Consider the following 19393-nt stretch of genomic DNA (forward strand, 5'->3'; position numbering starts at 1 on the left):
TAATGGTCAGGGGTTCCTTTACCTTTACCTTTACACAATACAACAATAGTTAGGAATGATTAACATTTGGAACACGTTTAAAACACCTCTCATCTCCCAAGAATCCTGGAAACTGTAGTTTACCCTTACAGAACCATAATTCTCAGCATCCACAATATACTACAGTTCCCAGAATTCTGCATAAAGTTACAGCATACACACAGCCTGCCACACAGCCGTCAAAGCATAAAAGAAGGTTATGAAAACATGCAATTGTCACATATTCAATTCCTAGGTCTAACAATGTTATTTGGGTGGCTGGAGTGGTTGGTATGTTGATCTGTGTGATAATCCACAAGCACATCTTTACAAGCTGCCACACCTGCAATGCAATATCCACTCTAATTTTAGAAGAATATTTTGCAAAGCAGCTGCAACAAGCCAATACCAGAGTTGTCCCACTGAGCCTCCTAAAGCTTTGCTGAGCTGACGGGCTCCAGGGCGAGAAGCCAGAGAACTCAGTTCACCCATTTACATGCCATCCCAAAACCACTCTGTGGCAGTTTGCCCATCATTGATCTTACGGTAAGAGGGCAGTTAAACCAGCTATTCACAACATACTCCAATCCCCGCCTCACGTACTGCTAGAGACACTGGCAAGCTTTTACTAGCATATCAGATACCATTCACAGCTTCAGAGAGTGTCAGCTTGTATCTGTTACACTCAGATTCCAGCTCCTCTTCCAATAGACTTTGAGCCAAGAGGTCTCAGCGCAAAACCAGTAAAATAGCCTTCTAAATTTGGAAGAGAACGCAAGAGCATGTGTGTGACAAGTTTTCACATCCATGGCACCACAAATACAGATTCTTGCAATTTTCTCACTGTTGTCCCTGGTAAGCAGTGAGGGCAATGAATTCCAGGGCTTTTTTTGTGATGGTACTCACCAGTAGAGAGTACATACCCTTCAACATTTCTCCGATGAAAATAGGGACGTCCTATTCAATACCCTCCAACATTTCTCCAGTGAAAATAATAACATCCTAAGTGAAAGCGGGACATCCTGGTAAAAAATCAGGAACTGGTGCGGCTTCTGTAAATCCAGGACTGTCCATTGAAAATAGGGACACTGGGAGGGTCTGGGGGTACCATCACCTTGTCACACCAGCGCCGGAGGAGGAAAAACTTAAACACGATAGCAGAGTTTCCAAAAATTAGATGAAAGGCAATTGTACTTAATCCTGCAGAGCTTTACTGGTACTGAAGGCAAATGAGCATAATGGTCACAAATCCAATACAATCAGGATTGGCACAGTCCATAAAAAATCCAGTTGCAGCACTTACAATAAAACTTACAAACTTATCATAAGTCTAAACCTTAACCCTAAGCATACAGAACAGAACACTAGAACAAAGAGACAGAAAGAGAAAGTGAGTTAGGGAGACCCAGGCTCCTCCTGGTCTTACTATTATAGACAGTATTACTTTGTCAGAAAGATAACAGAACCTGTTTAAACAGCTGCACTCAGCTTCCCAGTAGAAATAACCCAAACAAGAACCTTCTGCCTGTTTCTTTCACATAGAAAGAAAGCCTGCTTTCACAAGGAGAAGAAACCTTCCAGAACCCTCTTGAACTAATAAGAATAGGAAAGATCATTACACATCAGATCAGTACTTTCTGTACTAAGAAATGCAAACTGACACACCTCTCCCTCTTCCACCCATGGAAGCCATTTTGTGCTGGCACTCATGGCACTTTTTCAAGACATGAGTACCCATATGAGCCCCTCATTTCCCTATATACAAACATATGCTGCTCACATTGGATTCCACAGTACGCATAACATTGCATTTTAACAAGAATCTTCCATTATCTCTGACCATGGGCCCTAATAGGTGGGTTGATTGGAGCTGTAGTCCACAACCTCTGGAGAACATCGAGTTAGCAAAGGCTGCAAGAAAAGCCACCTTTTTTTTGCAAGAAGCTGCTTCTCTACATTTAAGCTTTTGCAAATTCTTCTCCATTTCCTTTGCATTCTTCATACTGAAAGAAAATCCTTGGGGTATACTGGAGGAAAAACAGCGGTAGTTGTGGTTGTGTGGTTGTGTTTAAAGGCTGAAATTGGGGCAAAGGCCGTAAGCTATGTAAGGTGGCGGCTTAACCTTCAATTTTGTGCTTCCTTCCCCCATAAACATGGGCTGAACTAGACTATTAGTCCCACATAATTCAGTTGTATTTGCTTCATGGACAATATGTTAAGATTGCAAAGGAGTAAGCCTCACTAGAACACAGAAGTGCCCTTCATGTGCTGTCACACATGTGAACGGGCAATGCCAGGGGCTGTTACTCCTTTTCCAACCCTGCCATCCACACATTTGCTGTGATTATGGATGTAAACTTATGTCTTTTTCTGTGGTTTTCCTGTGGCAGCAAGTGGCTTTCTCCCATCCCATTCTGGATGCTGCGTTCAGGCTACACCTCTTTTTGCTCCACTGTTTGTAACTATATATACCAATGTTACTTTGTTTAAATAAGCACATACCGACTGTGAAATTTATGGCATTGTTGAGCCACTAGGTGGCACATAAGTTTCTCTTTGTCTAAAAACAAGACCAAGACCAAAATCATAGAGAAGTCTCTCTAAGCCTCATTGCTTCTTTCCACATTTTCCTTTTCCTTAACAGTACAGTCTTTAACCATGTTTACTCAGATATTAATTCCATGGAGTACAATGGGAGTTACTCCTGTGTAGATGTATATTTGGCACTTTACCTAACAATCCAATGCACACTAGGATTTCTCAGCAGGACTGGAAGATATTAAAAGGGATTATTACTGTCAGAAAGTTCTTCTTAATGTTTAATCTCCTTTCTTGTAACATTGGTTCAAGTCCTACGCTCCAGAGCAGGGGAAAACAAGCTCCCTCCCTCTTCTATGTGACAATGCTTGAGATATTTGAAGATGGTTATCATATCTCCTCTCAGTCTTGTCTTTTCAAGGCTAAACAGCTCCTTGAACCGTTCCTCATAAGGCTTGGTTTCCAGACCCTCCTCCTCCTCCTCCTCCTCCTCCTCCTCCTTCTTCATCATCACATTCAACTCAGCATATGGGGATGAGTGATTTTATCCCCAAAGTTCCCACCACAGCAGGTCTCTGTTTCCCCACAATTTTAACTTCCAGCTGCTTAACTAGACATGGCCCCAGGCTGCAATGTCAACCCACTGGGATTTGACCACTTTGGGTAAGAAATGCGTTCAAATGGACACATGTCCAAGTACTTCACTTAACAAATATTTCCAGTGACAAAGCCAGTTGCATTTGGCCTACTGTTCTGTAGAACGCAGCAGCAGTCAAACAAATTCACCACCATAAGAAGTGGCAGCAATTGAATAATGGAAACAATGAGATCACAGAGAGAGTGTGGATTTCCCTTGCTTGGCTATGAATGAGGCTGATTGTATTCTGTAGGTCCTCTCTGCCTGCCCGCCCCGGATGGGTTTTTTTGGTTTCCTTTTTTATTTTTTTTTGCACTATGCACACTCAGGGAGAATAAGCCCCTGCCCCTGCTTTTCATAGCATGGGGTCAGGTTAGTTTGAGAAAAGTACCAAATAAGGGCTCATTCACCCCAATGGTGGGATGCTATGGCCAACCTGATGCCTTGTTAGGAACCTGAGTTCAGCAATAACCCCATGATCCAGGCATGTATTTCTTAGACTTCTGTACTCCAAATTTTAAGAATCCAAAGTTCACTTGGTTGACGTAGGCAGGTCACTAGCTCTCAGCCTAAACTATCTACCAGGGAGCAGGCCAAACAAACACACCGGTCATCTGTATACACTAAAACATGCTATTGGAATAATTAACAGGACAATGAAATAATTTGGAATAAATTATCCTCTATATTTAATTTTTTTGGGGGGTGTGTTTATGACTACAAGCAGAGCAACAGAGGACCTTTCCACAAATTACAGAAGGGTATGGTGCTAGTGGCTGGCGGAAGCCCAAGCAAAGAAATACATTTGTATTTAATATCTTTGCTTCCTGGATAACAGGTGGGGTGGGGCATTCCAGAGAACAGGTGCCACCACAGAGAAGGCCTGCTTTCGTACTTCCATAGGGCAGGGGTTGCCAATCTTTTTGGATCAATTGGCACATCTGCATACCAGAGGAACTGCCACGGGCATCTTATACACTGCAACTAATCACACACTGAATTTTACTGGCTACAATAGAATTACTCCTTTCATGGCTAATTTGGTGAGGGAGGAGTAGCCTTGTAGGCACCAGCGAAGACCCCACTCAACATCCAAAAAACCAAAGTGCTGCACCAACATGTACAAAATAACCCCTCTGCAGCACCACAAATCTAACTCAATGGTGTAACGTTGGAAAATGTTGATCACTTCTCCTACCTAGGCAGTTATCTTTCCACAAGGGCCAACATTGATGCCAAAATCCAGCATCGCCTGAGCTCTGCGAGTGTGGCTTTCTTCTGATTGAAGTGCAGAGCGTTTGAAGACCGGGACATTCGCAGGGAAACCAAAATGCTTGTTTACAAAGCTATTGTACTACCAACCTTACGATATGCTTGTGAAACATGGACCACTTATATACGCCATCTCCAACTCCTTGAAAGAGTCCATCAACGGTGTCTCCGAAAAAAATTACACATCACTTGGGAAGACAGGCGAACTAATATCAGTGTACTGGAAGAAGCAAAGATCACCAGTGTTGAAGCAATGATTCTTCAACATCAACTTTGTTGGACTGGTTATGTTGTGCGGATGCCTGATGATCGTCTTCCAAAGCAAATACTCTATTCCAAACTTAAAAATGGGAAGTGTAATGCTGGTGGTCAACAAAAGAGGTTTAAAGACTGTCTCAAGGCAAATCTAAAAAAATGTAGTATAAACACTGACAACTGAGAAACACTGGCCTGCAAGCACTCCAGTTGGAGAACAGCCTTTACCAAAGGTGTCATGGGCTTTGAAGACACTTGAACTCAGGACGCAAGGGAGAAACGTGCTAAGAGGAAGGCATGCTTGGCAAATCCACACCATGATCAACTCCCATTGAAGGACGTTGGATCCAGAATTGGCCTCCACAGTCACTTACAGACTCATTGTTAAAATCGTGTTTATGGAAGACAATCTTACTTGGCTATGAGTGATTGCCAAAGAAGAAAGAAGAAGAAGGTGTACGTGTAGGCGCCACAATGACAACCCTTGGTACAGGGGAAGGCTGTCCTTGAAAATGGGAAGAAGAAGAAGAAGAGGAGGAAGAGGGAGTCCTTTTTCGGTCTTGGTTTGAAATGGTTGAAAACCGTGAAGTATTTATTTTCTCGGTGAAAGAGATGAGGCTGGGAACAAATAGGGCAGAATAATGTGGAATGGGAAAATGAGAGAACGAAGACTGATAAATTCTTAAGCAGGGCACATTGGCTATTTCACAAGTGCTGCTTGTATTAGCAGTGGCTTTTCTCATTCCACATGTCTGCAATCCGAATGCATAGCAAAATGATTGTCGAAAAATGATTGTCAAATGTCAGAAGCTACTTCCATATCTGGTGATTTATTTGATCTAATTGCATATATTATGATAAAAGCCGCAAAGCAATTTTCAAAATATGCCTACCATATGTCTTGGATTTCCATTTTCCATTGGAATTTGTCTGGATGGAATTTCTTGGAAAAGCCAGGTGTATGGCAACCCAAAAAATTTTCATGGAGATTTTGCAAAACAGAAGAAGAAGAAGAAGAAGAAGAAGAAGAAGAAGAAGAAGAAGAAGAAGAAGAAGAAAGCTCAACAACTATGCCCCCCTCGCCTCCCCGCCCCCAAATCTCAGCAACTTGGCCAAAAGAAAATCGCAACAACTTTTGTATGCAGATGATCACTTTTTGAAATATGGCAACCCTAAATACAGCAAAACATGGTAAAAACACATTAATCCAATACGCAATAGCAGCAGCTGTAAAACAAAACAAACAAACCCCCACACAGTTACTCAATCCAGGTTTTAGTGTAACAACAATGTCATTAAAGCTGCCCATATGCCCAGGGGAATGGAAACTTTACCTGGCGCCAAAATGACAGTCAAGTTGGCACCAGGCATGCCTCCCTAGGGAGAGCGTTCCAAAGACAGGCGCTATTCTTTAATCACCACACCCTGTGCTTCTTTTTGAGGTGGTAGACAAAACAGGGGACATTAATTGTGCGACAAAGCAAATAAAGTATCAGATCGAGAGCATAACAGAGAAAATAATGAAAGTGCAACTAGATTTAGAACTTGCTTAGTTTTTCATTGACTAACACAACAATATATACAGCAAAGAGAATCAATATTTCATATAACTGTAGCCACAAGAATATGCTACACAAGGTACTGTGAAAAGATTCAGTTCCCAGTATTAATAGAACGAGAAGCAAACATATATGAGCACTCCACAGAAATGACCAAGCTTACAAGAGTAAAGAAAAACAGTAAAAGAAATAAGGGAGAAACTTGATAGATTTGCACAACCTTGGAGTTTATTCATCCATTATTGGGACAGTAGATACATTCATCACATGATCATAACACTCATTTGACATGCTGCTTTAGAACAGATTAATAATAATAATAATAATAATAATAATTTTTATTTATATCCCGCCCTCCCCAGCCAAAGCCGGGCTCAGGGCGGCTAACAACAGTCAAATAAACAATCAAATAATAACACATTCTAAAAATATTTCATTATAAAAATTAGTTAAATTGATGGCAACCGATTAAACAAAATTCTGTGCAGGTTGCCAGAGGAGGGAGTCAGGCTGCGCCCTGACCAAAAGCCTGGCGGAACAACTCTGTCTTGCAGGCCCTGCGGAAAGATGTCAGGTCCCGCAGGGCCCTAGTCTCTTGTGACAGAGCATTCCACCAGTTTGGAGCCGCAGGCGAGAAGGCCCTGGCTCTAGTTGAGGCCAGCCTAACCTCTCTGAGGCCTGGGACCTTGAGGATGTTATTATTTGCAGACCGTAGGTTTCTCTGTGGGGCATACCAGGAGAGGCGGTCCCGTAGGTACGAGGGTCCTAGGCCGTATAGGGCTTTAAAGGTTAAAACCAGCACCTTAAACCTGATCCTGTACTCCACCGGGAGCCAGTGCAGCTGGTATAATACCGGATGAATGTGCTCTCGCAGCGAAGACCCCATAAGGAGTCTCGCCGCGGCATTCTGCACCCGCTGGAGTTTCTGGGTCAGTCTCAAGGGCAGCCCCACGTAGAGCGAGTTACAATAATCCAGTCTGGAGGTGACCGTCGCATGGATCACAGTGGCTAGGTCAGGACGAGAGAGATAAGGGGCCAACTGCTTAGCTTGGCGGAGATGAAAAAATGCCGCCTTTGTTATAGCTGTAATCTGCGACTCCATAGAGAGGGAGGTATCGAAGATTACACCCAAACTCTTAACGGACGGTGCTGGCACTAATTGCACCCCCGCAAGAGATGGGAGTTGCCCCCTCGATCCCATATCGTCCCGCCCCAGCCAGAGGACCTCTGTCTTCGAAGGATTTAACTTCAACCGGCTCCCACGTAACCATCCAGCCACCGCCTCCAGACATCTGGTCAGCGTGTCTGGGGCCGAGTCAGGATGGCCATCCATCAACAGATAGAGTTGGGTGTCATCAGCATACTGATGGCAACCCAGCCCAAAACTCCGGACAAGCTGGGCGAGGGGGCGCATAAAGATGTTAAAAAGCATCGGGGAGAGAATTGCACCCTGAGGCACTCCACACACCAAGGAGTGGCGTGATGACAATTCCCCCCCAAGCGCCACCCTCTGTCCCCGACCAGAGAGAAACGAGCGCAGCCATTGAAGGACTGTGCCCTGGATCCCCACGTCGGCAAGGCGGTGGTCCAGGAGTTCGTGATCGACCATGTCAAAGGCTGCTGACAGATCTAGAAGAATCAGCAGCCCTGACCCGCCTCGATCCAGCTGCCTGCGGAGATCATCTGTTAGGGCGACCAGAGCCGTCTCGGTCCCATGACCAGCGCGGAAGCCGGACTGGAATGGGTCTAAAGCAGATGTTTCATCCAGAAACCTACCAAGCTGTTCAGCAACTGCTCTCTCAATCACCTTACCCAGGAATGGAAGATTCGAGACCGGGCAGTAATTGGATAGATCTGAGGGATCTAATGATGTTTTCTTTAAGAGCGGACGCACCACCGCCTCCTTCAGTTCCCCTGGGAATATCCCGGTGCCAAGGGACAAGTTGATGATATCCCCCAGGGGGCCCCGCACCTCGTCTGGACACGCTCTAATCAGCCATGACGGGCACGGGTCAAGAGGACAGGTGGTGGGCTTTCCAGCTTGGAGGAATCTGTCCACATCGGCTGGAGATATCCGGTCAAAGTGGTCCAATACTGGACCCGAGGACAGTCGAGGGGCCTCCAGTTCCTTTATTGTATCCAAATTGGCAGGGAGGTCATGGCGGAGCATCAGGACCTTCTCCGCAAAAAAGCTCGCAAATGCCTCACAGCTGTGTGTCAGATTGTTATTTAAATTTGGCTGTCCTTCAAGGGACGTTAAAGACCGAATTATACTAAATAATTGTGCCGGGCGAGAGCTAGCGGATGCAATGGAGGCCGAGAAGTAAGACTTCTTAGCAGCCTTCACTGCCATCTCATAGGTTTTCATAAAAACCCTATAAGATGTTCTTGAGGCTCCGTCACGGGCACCCCGCCATACTCGCTCTAGCCGTCTGAGGTCCCGCTTCATTTTCCGAAGCTCCTCGGTAAACCAGGGAGCCCGGTTTCTGCGGGGTCGCAGAGGGCGCTTAGGTGCGATCTCATCGATGGCTGCCAGGAGCTGGGTATTCCAGCCCTCAACAAGCTCAGTCAATGAGTCGCCAGGGGGAGTAAGGTCCCGCAAGGCTTGACGGGATCTATCCGGGTCCATCAGCCTCTGCGGGCGAGCCCAAATCGGCTCGCCACCTAAGCAGGGTGGGGGTGGAAAGTCAATCCTGGCTTTCAGAGCGTAGTGATCAGACCATGGCACCTTCATCGAAGGAGACATGATCACATCTATACCGGCGCCAAAGATCAAATCCAGCGTGTGGCCTGCTTGATGTGTGGGGCCCGAAACAAACTGGGAGAGCCCTAGTGTCGCCATGGAAGACACCAGGTCCAGAGCCTGTGAGGAGGGAGTGGCATCAGCGTGGAAGTTGAAGTCTCCCAACACCAATAGGTTAGGGAACGCCAAGGCCCAGCCGGCCACCGCCTCCAGCAGGCCTGACAGGGTGGCTGCTGGTGCGCTAGGTGGCCGGTACACCAGCCAGACAGCCAAGCTCTCCTCGGAGCCCCACACTAGGCCAACACATTCAATGCCGGGGATCGATGGCGATGGTAGAGCCCTGAAAGAACAATCTTCCCGGATTAATACTGCCACCCCTCCCCCCCGGCCCACAGTCCGTGACTGGTGGAGGACGGAGAAACCCGGGGGCGCCATCTCTCGTAAGGTAACAGTTACCCCTTCGCGCACCCAGGTCTCCGTCACACAAGCCAGGTCAACTCCCTGCGAGATAAAGAAATCTCGCAGGGTAGCGGTTTTGTTGCCTATAGACCTGGCATTGCACAACACCAGTGAAGGAGGTGAGTGATCCTTGCTCACCCTACCCTCGTCTCTCGGGATGGGGCGCAGATTGGAAGGGGTACGAGCATATCCATATCTCGATCCCCTTCGCCTATAACATCTGCCCCCACCGCCATACCTCCCTCGCCCCACCACGGTGGCAATCCCAAGCCTCATATTAACCTCCATTTACAAATAGAAAACAAAACAACCAAAACAATTATGCCCAAACAAAACCAATCCCCGCCCCACTCAGTGCCCAACCCCAAAAACAAAACAAAATGGAACAAACAAAAATACATAAATAAAAACCACCATTCACAGTGGTACAACAAAATAAACAATAAAAGCACATTTAAAACACCTTAAAATATATATAAACATCTTTAACATTTGCAGCAGATAATGAAATAATATAATATTATAAAAAACAACAACAACAACATTAGATCAAAATGTTTTCTACAACAGCGCAATTGCAAAGTGATATAAGTTTTATGTGTTTTTTTTATCAAGATCTTATATAATATGAAGTTGGGCATCGTATAAAATCATATAAATATATGGATTAAAAATGAAACAATGAATATATGAAAATGGGTCTCTTCTGCTTTCTCACCTACTTTCCTGACATGCAAAGAGCATTCTTAACACCACTTGTGAAACTGCCCACTATTAAATGGTGAGATGGGGTAAGAGTTCAAAAGGAGGGAGCTTGAAAGACAACCTCTTCTCCCTCAAATACGGCAGATCCTACTCATTGCCAGCAAAGCCCCCTTTGAGCTTGTTCTGACTTACATTGGCACTCATTCCTAACCTCTACCATGTGTAGATCAGAGATTGTTGGGCTCGATTTAAAGCTTCATGATTCCAGATTGCAAATGATGGGAGGCCTGTTTAGGTTGGTTTAATTTGAATATTACTGACCTCTTGAATCAGTTTGAAGGTACACTTCCAGTGACATGCACTGACTTTTCTGCCATCCTCTCCCTCCCACCGCATACAAATTGATTTAGATTATTATATTTCAACATTTCTTTTTTTTAAATGGGCAGCAACAAAATTTTGAAAAGCAGCAACAACAAATGTGCATGAAGTGAAATAAAAACTTCACTGAACACAAACCACTAGAACTTTAAATCACCAAGGAAGATGAACAACAACAACAACAACCACACAGCAGTATTACCAATCACCAAATTAGACAAGGCATACAGAAACCTGTCCAACCAAGAAAGATTTCATGACCAAAGAACAAACCTGATAGGCCACCTTGGGAAGTGAATCCCACAGTTAGGGTGCCAACTCCAAAAAGGCCCCGGCATATTGTTGCCAGCTGTCATCTGACAATCTTAGAACACACAGGGTTAGGAAATCTTAAATATTCTGATTTGTATCTAGTGCAGAGCTGTAGCTAGTCCACATAGTGCCCCCTAGCCAAGAACAAATTAGCTATTCTTTCTGCCTCTCTTCCAACCCCGTCCCACTCCACCCATTCAATTCACCCTGTATTTGAAACCATTTCTTATGAGGCAATAATCAATACTTATATTTATGGACATATTTTTTAGCCTGCGTCCCTGGTGGGGGCCCACCTCAACACCCCCTAGCTACAGCCCTGATCTAGTGCAAGATCTATTCAGAGTAGACCCACTGAAATTAATAGGCATGACTAACTTGCATTCATTAATTTCAACTGAGTAAAACCCAATTAAATGCAACCTTCTGTTTTTGGGCCCCCTGTTACAGTTAACAAACACACCAGAGCTAGGTAGTGTCAGATATCCAGTAGTGCTTTTAACCTGCAAGATTGCTGATTAAATTCATCACCTCAAACTGCCCTCTTCTGAACAATCAGCTAAATCCTTGATTGATTGCTCAAGTAATTGAATCAGCAGCAATATAAATTTTGTGCCCCTGTATTTCATTACATGCAGACAAACCCTGATGACTTGAAAGCAGGATTTGGGCCTAAAGATGTAAAAAAAAAAGACCCTACCTATGGATGTTTCCTTCAAGGTTTTTCACCTTCAGCTCATCCTCTTCTGACTGCCTCGTCCTGGCTTCTTCTTCTGCTGGTGAACCGGCAGGAATTCCTTGCAGCAACCATTTTTCACGGAGTGCTTTTGACTAGGGTGGGAGATGATGGGGGGGGGGGGGAAGCACACACGGTGAGACATTAAGAGACTTTCCCTCTTAAATATTTGATAGCTCTCTTGAAGACACGGATTAGCACTTTCAGCATGACACACACGGAACACTCTGGATCCATCCTCAAGGACCAGTTCATATCTCAACCTGGGTGTCACATGTACTCTATGTAGTAAATAGGTAACTGAATTGTTAAAGGGTAAAGGGACCCCGAACATTAGGTCCAGTCATGACCAACTCTGGGGTTGCGGCGCTCATCTCGTTTATTGGGAGCCGGCATACAGCATCCGGGTCATGTGGCCAGCATGACTAAGCCGCTGCTGGCGAACCAGAGCAGCGCACGGAAATGCCGTTTACCTTCCTGCCGGAGTGATACCTATTTATCTACTTGCACTTTGACATGCTTTCGAACTGCTAGGTTGGCAGGAGCAGGGACCGAGCAACAGGAGCTCACCCCGTCACGGGGATTCGAACCACCGACCTTCTGATCAGCAAGTCCTAGGCTCTGTGGTTTAACCCACAGTGCCACCCGCATCCCAGGACAACTGAATTATTAAGTAGCAGTAATTTTGATTTGCTGCTGTAAGTGGCAATCAATTGGACAAGGGTTGAAATTCTACATTAGGGTGGCATTCAATGTTGTACTACTTTTAAAATAGTTCATTTGGTCCTCACCGTGGGATGTTCTGAGAGTTCTCCTGACCTCCACAAATGATTGGGGGTGAGTGGGAATGTAGATGCAGTATACCTGAAAGAGCGTCTCCACCCCCATTGCTCAGCCCAGACACTGAGGTCCAGCTCCGAGGGCCTTCTGGTGTTTCCCAAACTGCGAGAAGTGAAGCTACAGGGAACCAGGCAGAGGGCCTTCTTGGTAGTGGCGCCCTACCTGTGGAATGCCCTCTCATCAGATGTCAAGGAAATAAACAACTATATGATTTTTAGAAGACATCTGAAGGAAGCCCTGTTTAGGGAAGTTTTTAATGTTTGGTGTTTTATCGCTTTTTTATTATTACAGTGGAACCTTGGTTCTCAAACTTAATCCGTTCTGGAAGTCCGTTCAGCTCCCAAAATGTTTGAAAATCAAGGCGCGGCTATGATTGGCGCAGGTGCCCCGGAAACAATAGCCGGCAACCACATTGGACGGTCAGCTTCTGAAAAACGTTCGAAAACTGGAACACTTACTTCTGAGTTTTTGGCGTTTGGGAGCCGATTTGTTTGTGAACTAAGCCATTTGAGAACCAAGGTTCCACTGTATTAATATTCTGTTGGGAGCTGCCCAGAGTGGCTGGGGAAACCCAGCCAGATGGGTGGAGTACAAATAATAAATTATTATTATAGACAAAGAGAGGTAGGGAAGCTGCGGTTTGGCTACATAGCGGGAATAGTGTTGGCTTCCGCACTATTTTGTTTCTTAATAACAAAAGGTGCATCTGTCAGGATACACAAACTTTTCCCTTTCTCACCCACCATACGCCATTGCTTCAGGTACTTTTCTCACAGCCTGCATGGGATCAGGTATCCAAAGTGAGCTGCATGATGGGCTGACATGTCACACACATGCAACATGGCTTGTGCACGTCACTGTGGGATTCTGAGGAGGCCTAGTCCCCTCCTTGAAAATTTTGGAGGGGCCCTCGGTCCCCCTCAGATAGCACTCCAGAAATAAACCTGATGTGAGAGAGCATGACCAAGCAAAATCGGGAGAGGTTCAATGTCCAGCTCTCCTCACTCATGTAGAGTTTCATTGTCAAAGTTAGCTTCTCTTTATACATGAACAGGACAGATGTGTCATGTGTGAATAAACACTTTGTTCTTGTGCAACACATGTCCTTCCATGAGGGGACGGATGAATAAATTGGCAATTATGGCTTCTAATTCTTCCAGTCCTAAATTCAGTTCACCACATTTCTGCAACTGTTTGTCAGCATATTAGTGTGTATTTCTACCAATATACAGTGGTACCTTGGGTTACATACGCTTCAGGTTACATACGCTTTAGGTTACAGACTCTGCTAACCCAGAAATATTACCTCGGGTTAAGAACTTTGCTTCAGGATGAGAACAGAAATCGTGCAGCGGTGGCCCCATTAGCTAAAGTGGTGCTTCAGGTTAAGAACAGTTTCAGGTTAAGAACAGACCTCCAGAACGAATTAAGTTCTTAACCCAAGGTACCACTGTACACGTTTTGCAAGCAATTCCCCCTAATTTATTGCATTTATGTTATTTTAACACACACACATACACACTTCGAAGCACATATGTCCCTACAATATGCATTTTTAAAATGGGAGAACTGTATCACAAAATTTGGAAACACGAGTGTCGAAGGATAGCTTTGTTTCTGTTTGCGTATCGTTCTGGAAAGTGCCAACTTTGAAGGTTTGCATTAAAATGAAACTCAACTGGTTTTCTTCCCCGTCCCTAAGTAAGGGCAAGATGCTATCTGCTCATGGCAGGTCGTCTTTGTATTAAAGGCAAGCCATTATCTGAAAAGGCACTAACAAGAGTTTCTAAAACAGACCATGCTGAAAGAGACCTAGCTTGTGAGCAGAACTAGCTTGTGCAGATAGATGGAAGGAATCTACCTGCTTAGAAAAGCCTTTCAAAAAAGATCAAATCAGCACAAGAATGAAGTCATGCTGAAGGGTTCTTGTTTGTCCTTCCTCCACAGTTGACAAAGAGATGTTGAGTTGTGTCTTGTGGACTGGTCTCCAGCCAGGTCCACCCACCAGCTGCTGTTGTTTACAGAGTATCTAACAGAACCATTGCTGAGAAGCTAAATTGGCTGTTAGTAGCTCCTGGCAGAGCAATAAAGTGATGAGCTGCTCTATCAGTGATAATCTCCCGGGCATCAGCAACCGACTGTATGGGCCTGACTCTCTAGGGAAAACAATGGCTAGCTGATCTGGATGCAGACCGAGACACAGGTGTCAATGAATTTTGCTATTATAGTCCTGAAAAAAAAGCCATAGTTTTGGCTCATCTTTTTATTTTAAAAGTGAAGATTGGGGGGGAAAGGGTATGATGGCAGTAGTTTGGTTCCTCTTCCAACACAAACAACTTTTAAAGAATGGTAAAATAGATTTCTACTCAACTATTTCTATCCTGAACTTTTCTAAGAATTCATTTCCCCCACCAACAATGTATTTTTTTCGCTTAAAAAGGTATTTTTTCAAGGAGATCTCAATGCACCAGCCTATGCTATCATTCTGGTTTATGACAGGTTGATTATCAAATCCAGATGTTCAGAGATACAGTATTTGTTCATGGAAAAGCACAGTTAAGTGGTTAGAGATAAGCCAATATGGAGCAAAGCTTCTGAAAGACTGAAGCTGGGCGTTCATTTCTGAAGCTGCTAAACCCTAGACAAAAATTAATTAATACAGCTGTGCACTCCCCAATTCTAATGCTGATAATTTTAAGGGTAGTGTCTTTTGGAGAAGAGCAGTGGAGACCAACAGTATTGGTTTTATTTTTAAAGATATAAGGAGAGCATAATGGAAGCAAGCGGTTCTTGTCAACAGGCAGGTAAAACCTATTGTTCCTGAATCAAATTTGCAAAGGGGGCTCTTGAACTTCAAGGTGCTTTGCAGCCAGCTCACTGCTCTCTGTGTTCCTGGCTGAAATTGCTAAATGGATCCCAAAGAATTATTTGCCCTTTCCATGAGCTCTAGCTAAAGGTGTTCCTTTCCAGGGACATGACAGAGAATACCCAGCCATCAAGGAACATTCCTTTAGTTCTGCCCAGACTACCCAGTGATGCAATACCAACTAATTCTATCTGATGGTTAGCAAGCAATCGGCTTAATAAATAAAAGATCGCTCAGTGTCTTCTGCCAGAGCTGCTCTGGTTACCAACATGTGACTGGGCCAGGTTCAAAGTTATTGTGTTAATTCACAAAACTCTAAACAACTTGGCCCCCACCGTACTTTAAGGACCTCCTGATTTTTTACATGCTCTGCCTCAATCGGCAAGGCCTTCTGATGTGGCAATTTTCGGTGGTCCCACATCCCCTTGAGGAATGACACCTTAGTGTGGCAGGCCTTCCCTGTGGAACTCCTTGCCAATAGAGGTTCAGCCATCCTTGCTCATTTTCAGCTATCTTACAAAATTTGATGTGTCTCTGTTGTAATCCTCTGTTTTTTGTCTGCTTACCACCTTGAGATATTTTACATGAAAGGGTGGTTTAGAAATATTTAAATAAACTAAATAGCAGTGCTGGTCCCAACGTAGAGAAATGAAGTTTTTTTTTTGGGGGGAGGGACTCCAAAAAATTCAGGAAAAATTTGGGTCCCCCCATTTCCTACCTTGTGAAGCCTTGTTTTGTTTCTTTCTGGAAAACTTGAAAAACACTGAATTATGAACTATTTTCTTTTGGAACAGTGAACAAAATGCTTAAGGCAAGGTGTTCATATATAATTTTTGTCCTCTAAAATTATTTCTAAAACTGTGTAACAGTTTCAAAAAACTTATATACTGGTTTTTTAAACCCATCTCTAACTGGTTTACTGGTTGAATCCCCGGGATGGGGTGAGCTCATGTTGCTTGGTCCCTGCTCCTGCCAACCTAGCAGTTCGAAAGCACATCAAAGTGCAAGTAGATAAATAGGTACCACTCCGGCGGGAAGGTAAACGGAGTTTCCCTGTGCTGCTCTGGTTTGCCAGAAGCGGCTTAGTCATGCTGGCCACATGACCTGGAAGCTGTACGCCGGCTCCCTTGGCCAATAAAGAGAGATGAGCGCCGCAACCCCAGAGTTGGCTACGACTGGACCTAATGGTCAGGGGTCCCTTTACCCTTTACCCTTAACTGGTTTACAAAAAGAGTGGGAATTATTTAGGACTATGTATCAGACCATTACATTTTCTGTACACTGAGGCCAAGCAAGCCCTGAGGTGTACAATGAATTCTATGGAATTCAAAGACAGGAAAATACAATATATAAAAGAAGCCGTTAAAAATTCAACTAAAAATCAGACAACATTTAGCACAGCATGCTAAATTGCTACAATAGGCAGAAAAACCATTAAGAAACTCAGCAAGTAGTCTATGCTGCCAGGGGGTGGGGGGTGGAGTTTGGGAACCACTCATCTAATGGGATATCTTACAAAGACATATCATATAAACTCATATACTGTCACCCCAGGTTTCTTTCCAGCTAAACTTCAAACTACAATTGGAAAAAAGGCTGCTTAGGTGCAAACATGACTCATTTCTACAGAGACTGCAAAAGAAACCAAGGATGCTTGGAAAATGAAAACCGCCCTTAGATCTACAGATGAAGGGCAGTGTTCAAATTTAATAAATAATAATAAGTAATAAGTAATAAAAACCCATTGTTTGCAAATTCCTGCATAAACAACTTGATCCACATCTCTTGCATAAATTGCAGATTGCAATTTAGCTACCCACCAGATTTCATACTGTGTTACAAATGTTGTAACACAGACCTGGACAGCTTTAGAAGGTATCTATTTAAATGTATCAGGAGTTTGTATTTAAATGTATTGCAGCCTGGCCTGTATTTGCACAGATGCAGCCTTGTTGCTCTCTGATGAGCTTTTAAATCACCTTCATCCAATATATATAGGCATATTGTTAGCTATTGCTACCAGAGCATTAAGATTGTTCAGGCATTGGCCAATGGCACTTTTAAACGACTGCAGTAAATTTTCATTCAATTAGCAGTTGCTGCTTCACTTCTCTAGGGAGATTAGCAACTGTAGACCAAGCCTACGGCCCATCACTAGAAGTCACTCTGCTGAGGTCTTATTGGCTCTCAGTACGTTTTTGAGCACAATTCAAAGTGTTGGTGCTGACATTTAAAGCCCTAAACGGCCTCAGCTCTGTGTATCTGAAAGAGCGCCACCACCCTCATTGTTCAGCCCGGACACTGGGGACCAGCTCCGATGACCTTCTGGTGGTTCCCTCACTGTGAAAAGTGAGGTTACAGGGAGCCATGCAGAGGGCCTTCTTGGTAGTGGCACCCTTCCTGTGGAACACTCTCTCATTAGATGCCAAGGAGATAAGTAACTACAACAGGCATCCCCAAACTCGGCCCTCCAGCTGTTTTGGGGCTACAGTTCCCATCATGCCTGACCACTGGTCCTGTTAGCTAGGGATGATGGGAGTTGTAGTCCCAAAACAGCTGGAGGGCTGAGTTTGGGGATGCCTGAACTACAGTATATTACCTTTAGAAGACATCTGAAGGCAGCCCTATATAGGGAGGTTTTTTAACGTTTAATGTTTTATTATGTTATTGGATATGCTGGAAGCCACTCAGAGGGGCTGAGGCAACCCAGTCGGATGGTCAGACTACTACTACTACTACTACTACGCCTGCAGTCAGAGAGATAAGTCAGGCCAGCCAAGGCAGATGCCCAGTTTCTGTTCTATTCTGCTATATACACATGCCAGGGCTAACCCAAGACATTTTTGCACCTGAGGCGAACCACAAAATAGTGCTTCCCTCCCTGCTAGGGGAGGAGTGTGTAAATAACTACATCAGGGGAAAGGGAAGACTAAAGACCTACACCGGAATCTCCTGCCGCTGTGGATTCAGCCACCTGAGGCAGCTGCCTCACTTTGCCTCACGGGTGGGCTAACCCTGATACACACATTGGCATTCTTTTTCTAACTTGGGTAATCAACTTTCAATCCTCTTCTACTAATTATACTGCTTAACAACTCTCTCTCTCTCTCTCTCTCTCTCTCTGGGCCATTCCTATTCTTTTTAAAGCACATAATAGGTCAACAGGGGGGAGGAGACGGCTGAGCACCTCAAGCTATTTTTGGGGATGTGCACGTCTCTTGCCACTAGTTTATTCTAGGCTTTTTATCACGGCTAGTGCTAGGACAGGAAGTGTCAGTAATGAATCACTGACGGGAACTGGAGTGCCCTGTAATGAGCAGATACAGACGGATGATGCTCCGGTGAAATCAAAAGGCACAGATTAGAAGCACCAGATAAACAGTTTAATCATAGAATCATAGAATCATAGAGTTGGAAGAGACCACAAGGGCCATCGAGTCCAACCCCCTGCCAAGCAGGAAACACCATCAGAGCACTCCTGACATATGGTTGTCAAGCCTCTGCTTAAAGACCTCCAAAGAAGGAGACTCCACCACACTCCTTGGCAGCAAATTCCACTGTCGAACAGCTCTTACTGTCAGGAAGTTCTTCCTAATGTTTAGGTGGAATCTTCTTTCTTGTTTAGCTCATCAAGGAGACGGATTCAACTCTGCTTCTGTTATTTCCATGGCTGTTGTGGGGCCAACACACACACAACCTGTTCCCCTTAGCTCATTTTGAACGCCTTCACTTTCATGTTATTTAGATTAATCAAGATTCAATAAATCCTGTATTCAGATGCTTCCATCTTCACTACCTACTGTAAAGTATTCCATCCTGTGCCACTGGGATGGGATACAGAAAGATAATGTATTCATTTCCCTCAGGGTGGTATAGTGGTTAGAGTGTTGGACGGGGACCCAGGAGGCCAGGGTTCAAATCACTGCTCAGCCACAAAGCTCAGTGGGTGGTCTGGGGCCAGTTATTGGCTCTCAGCCTAACCTACCTCTTTTGGATGAAACGGATGAGGGGGAGAATCATGTAAACATCCAAGCTCTTTGGAGATATGCTGGGATATAAATGTAACGATAAA

The 19393-nt window shown here is 44.5% G+C and overlaps 1 protein-coding gene across 4 annotated transcripts in view; it reads right to left on the reverse strand.

Annotated features, from left to right (window-relative positions):
• The window catches only part of PALM2AKAP2 (PALM2 and AKAP2 fusion), a 236287-nt gene that overhangs the window by 162211 nt on the left and 54683 nt on the right, over nt 1-19393 (reverse strand). For all 4 annotated transcript variants that reach the window (XM_083481379.1, XM_083481378.1, XM_083481376.1 and 1 more), the window contains exon 3: nt 11580-11710. In XM_083481379.1, coding sequence (XP_083337505.1) covers nt 11580-11710 — 131 coding nt within the window. The remainder of the gene's footprint in view (nt 1-11579; nt 11711-19393) is intronic.

The sequence above is a fragment of the Podarcis liolepis genome, assembly GCF_965112155.1.
Source record: "Podarcis liolepis genome assembly, chromosome: 17".
Lineage (NCBI taxonomy): Eukaryota > Metazoa > Chordata > Lepidosauria > Squamata > Lacertidae > Podarcis > Podarcis liolepis.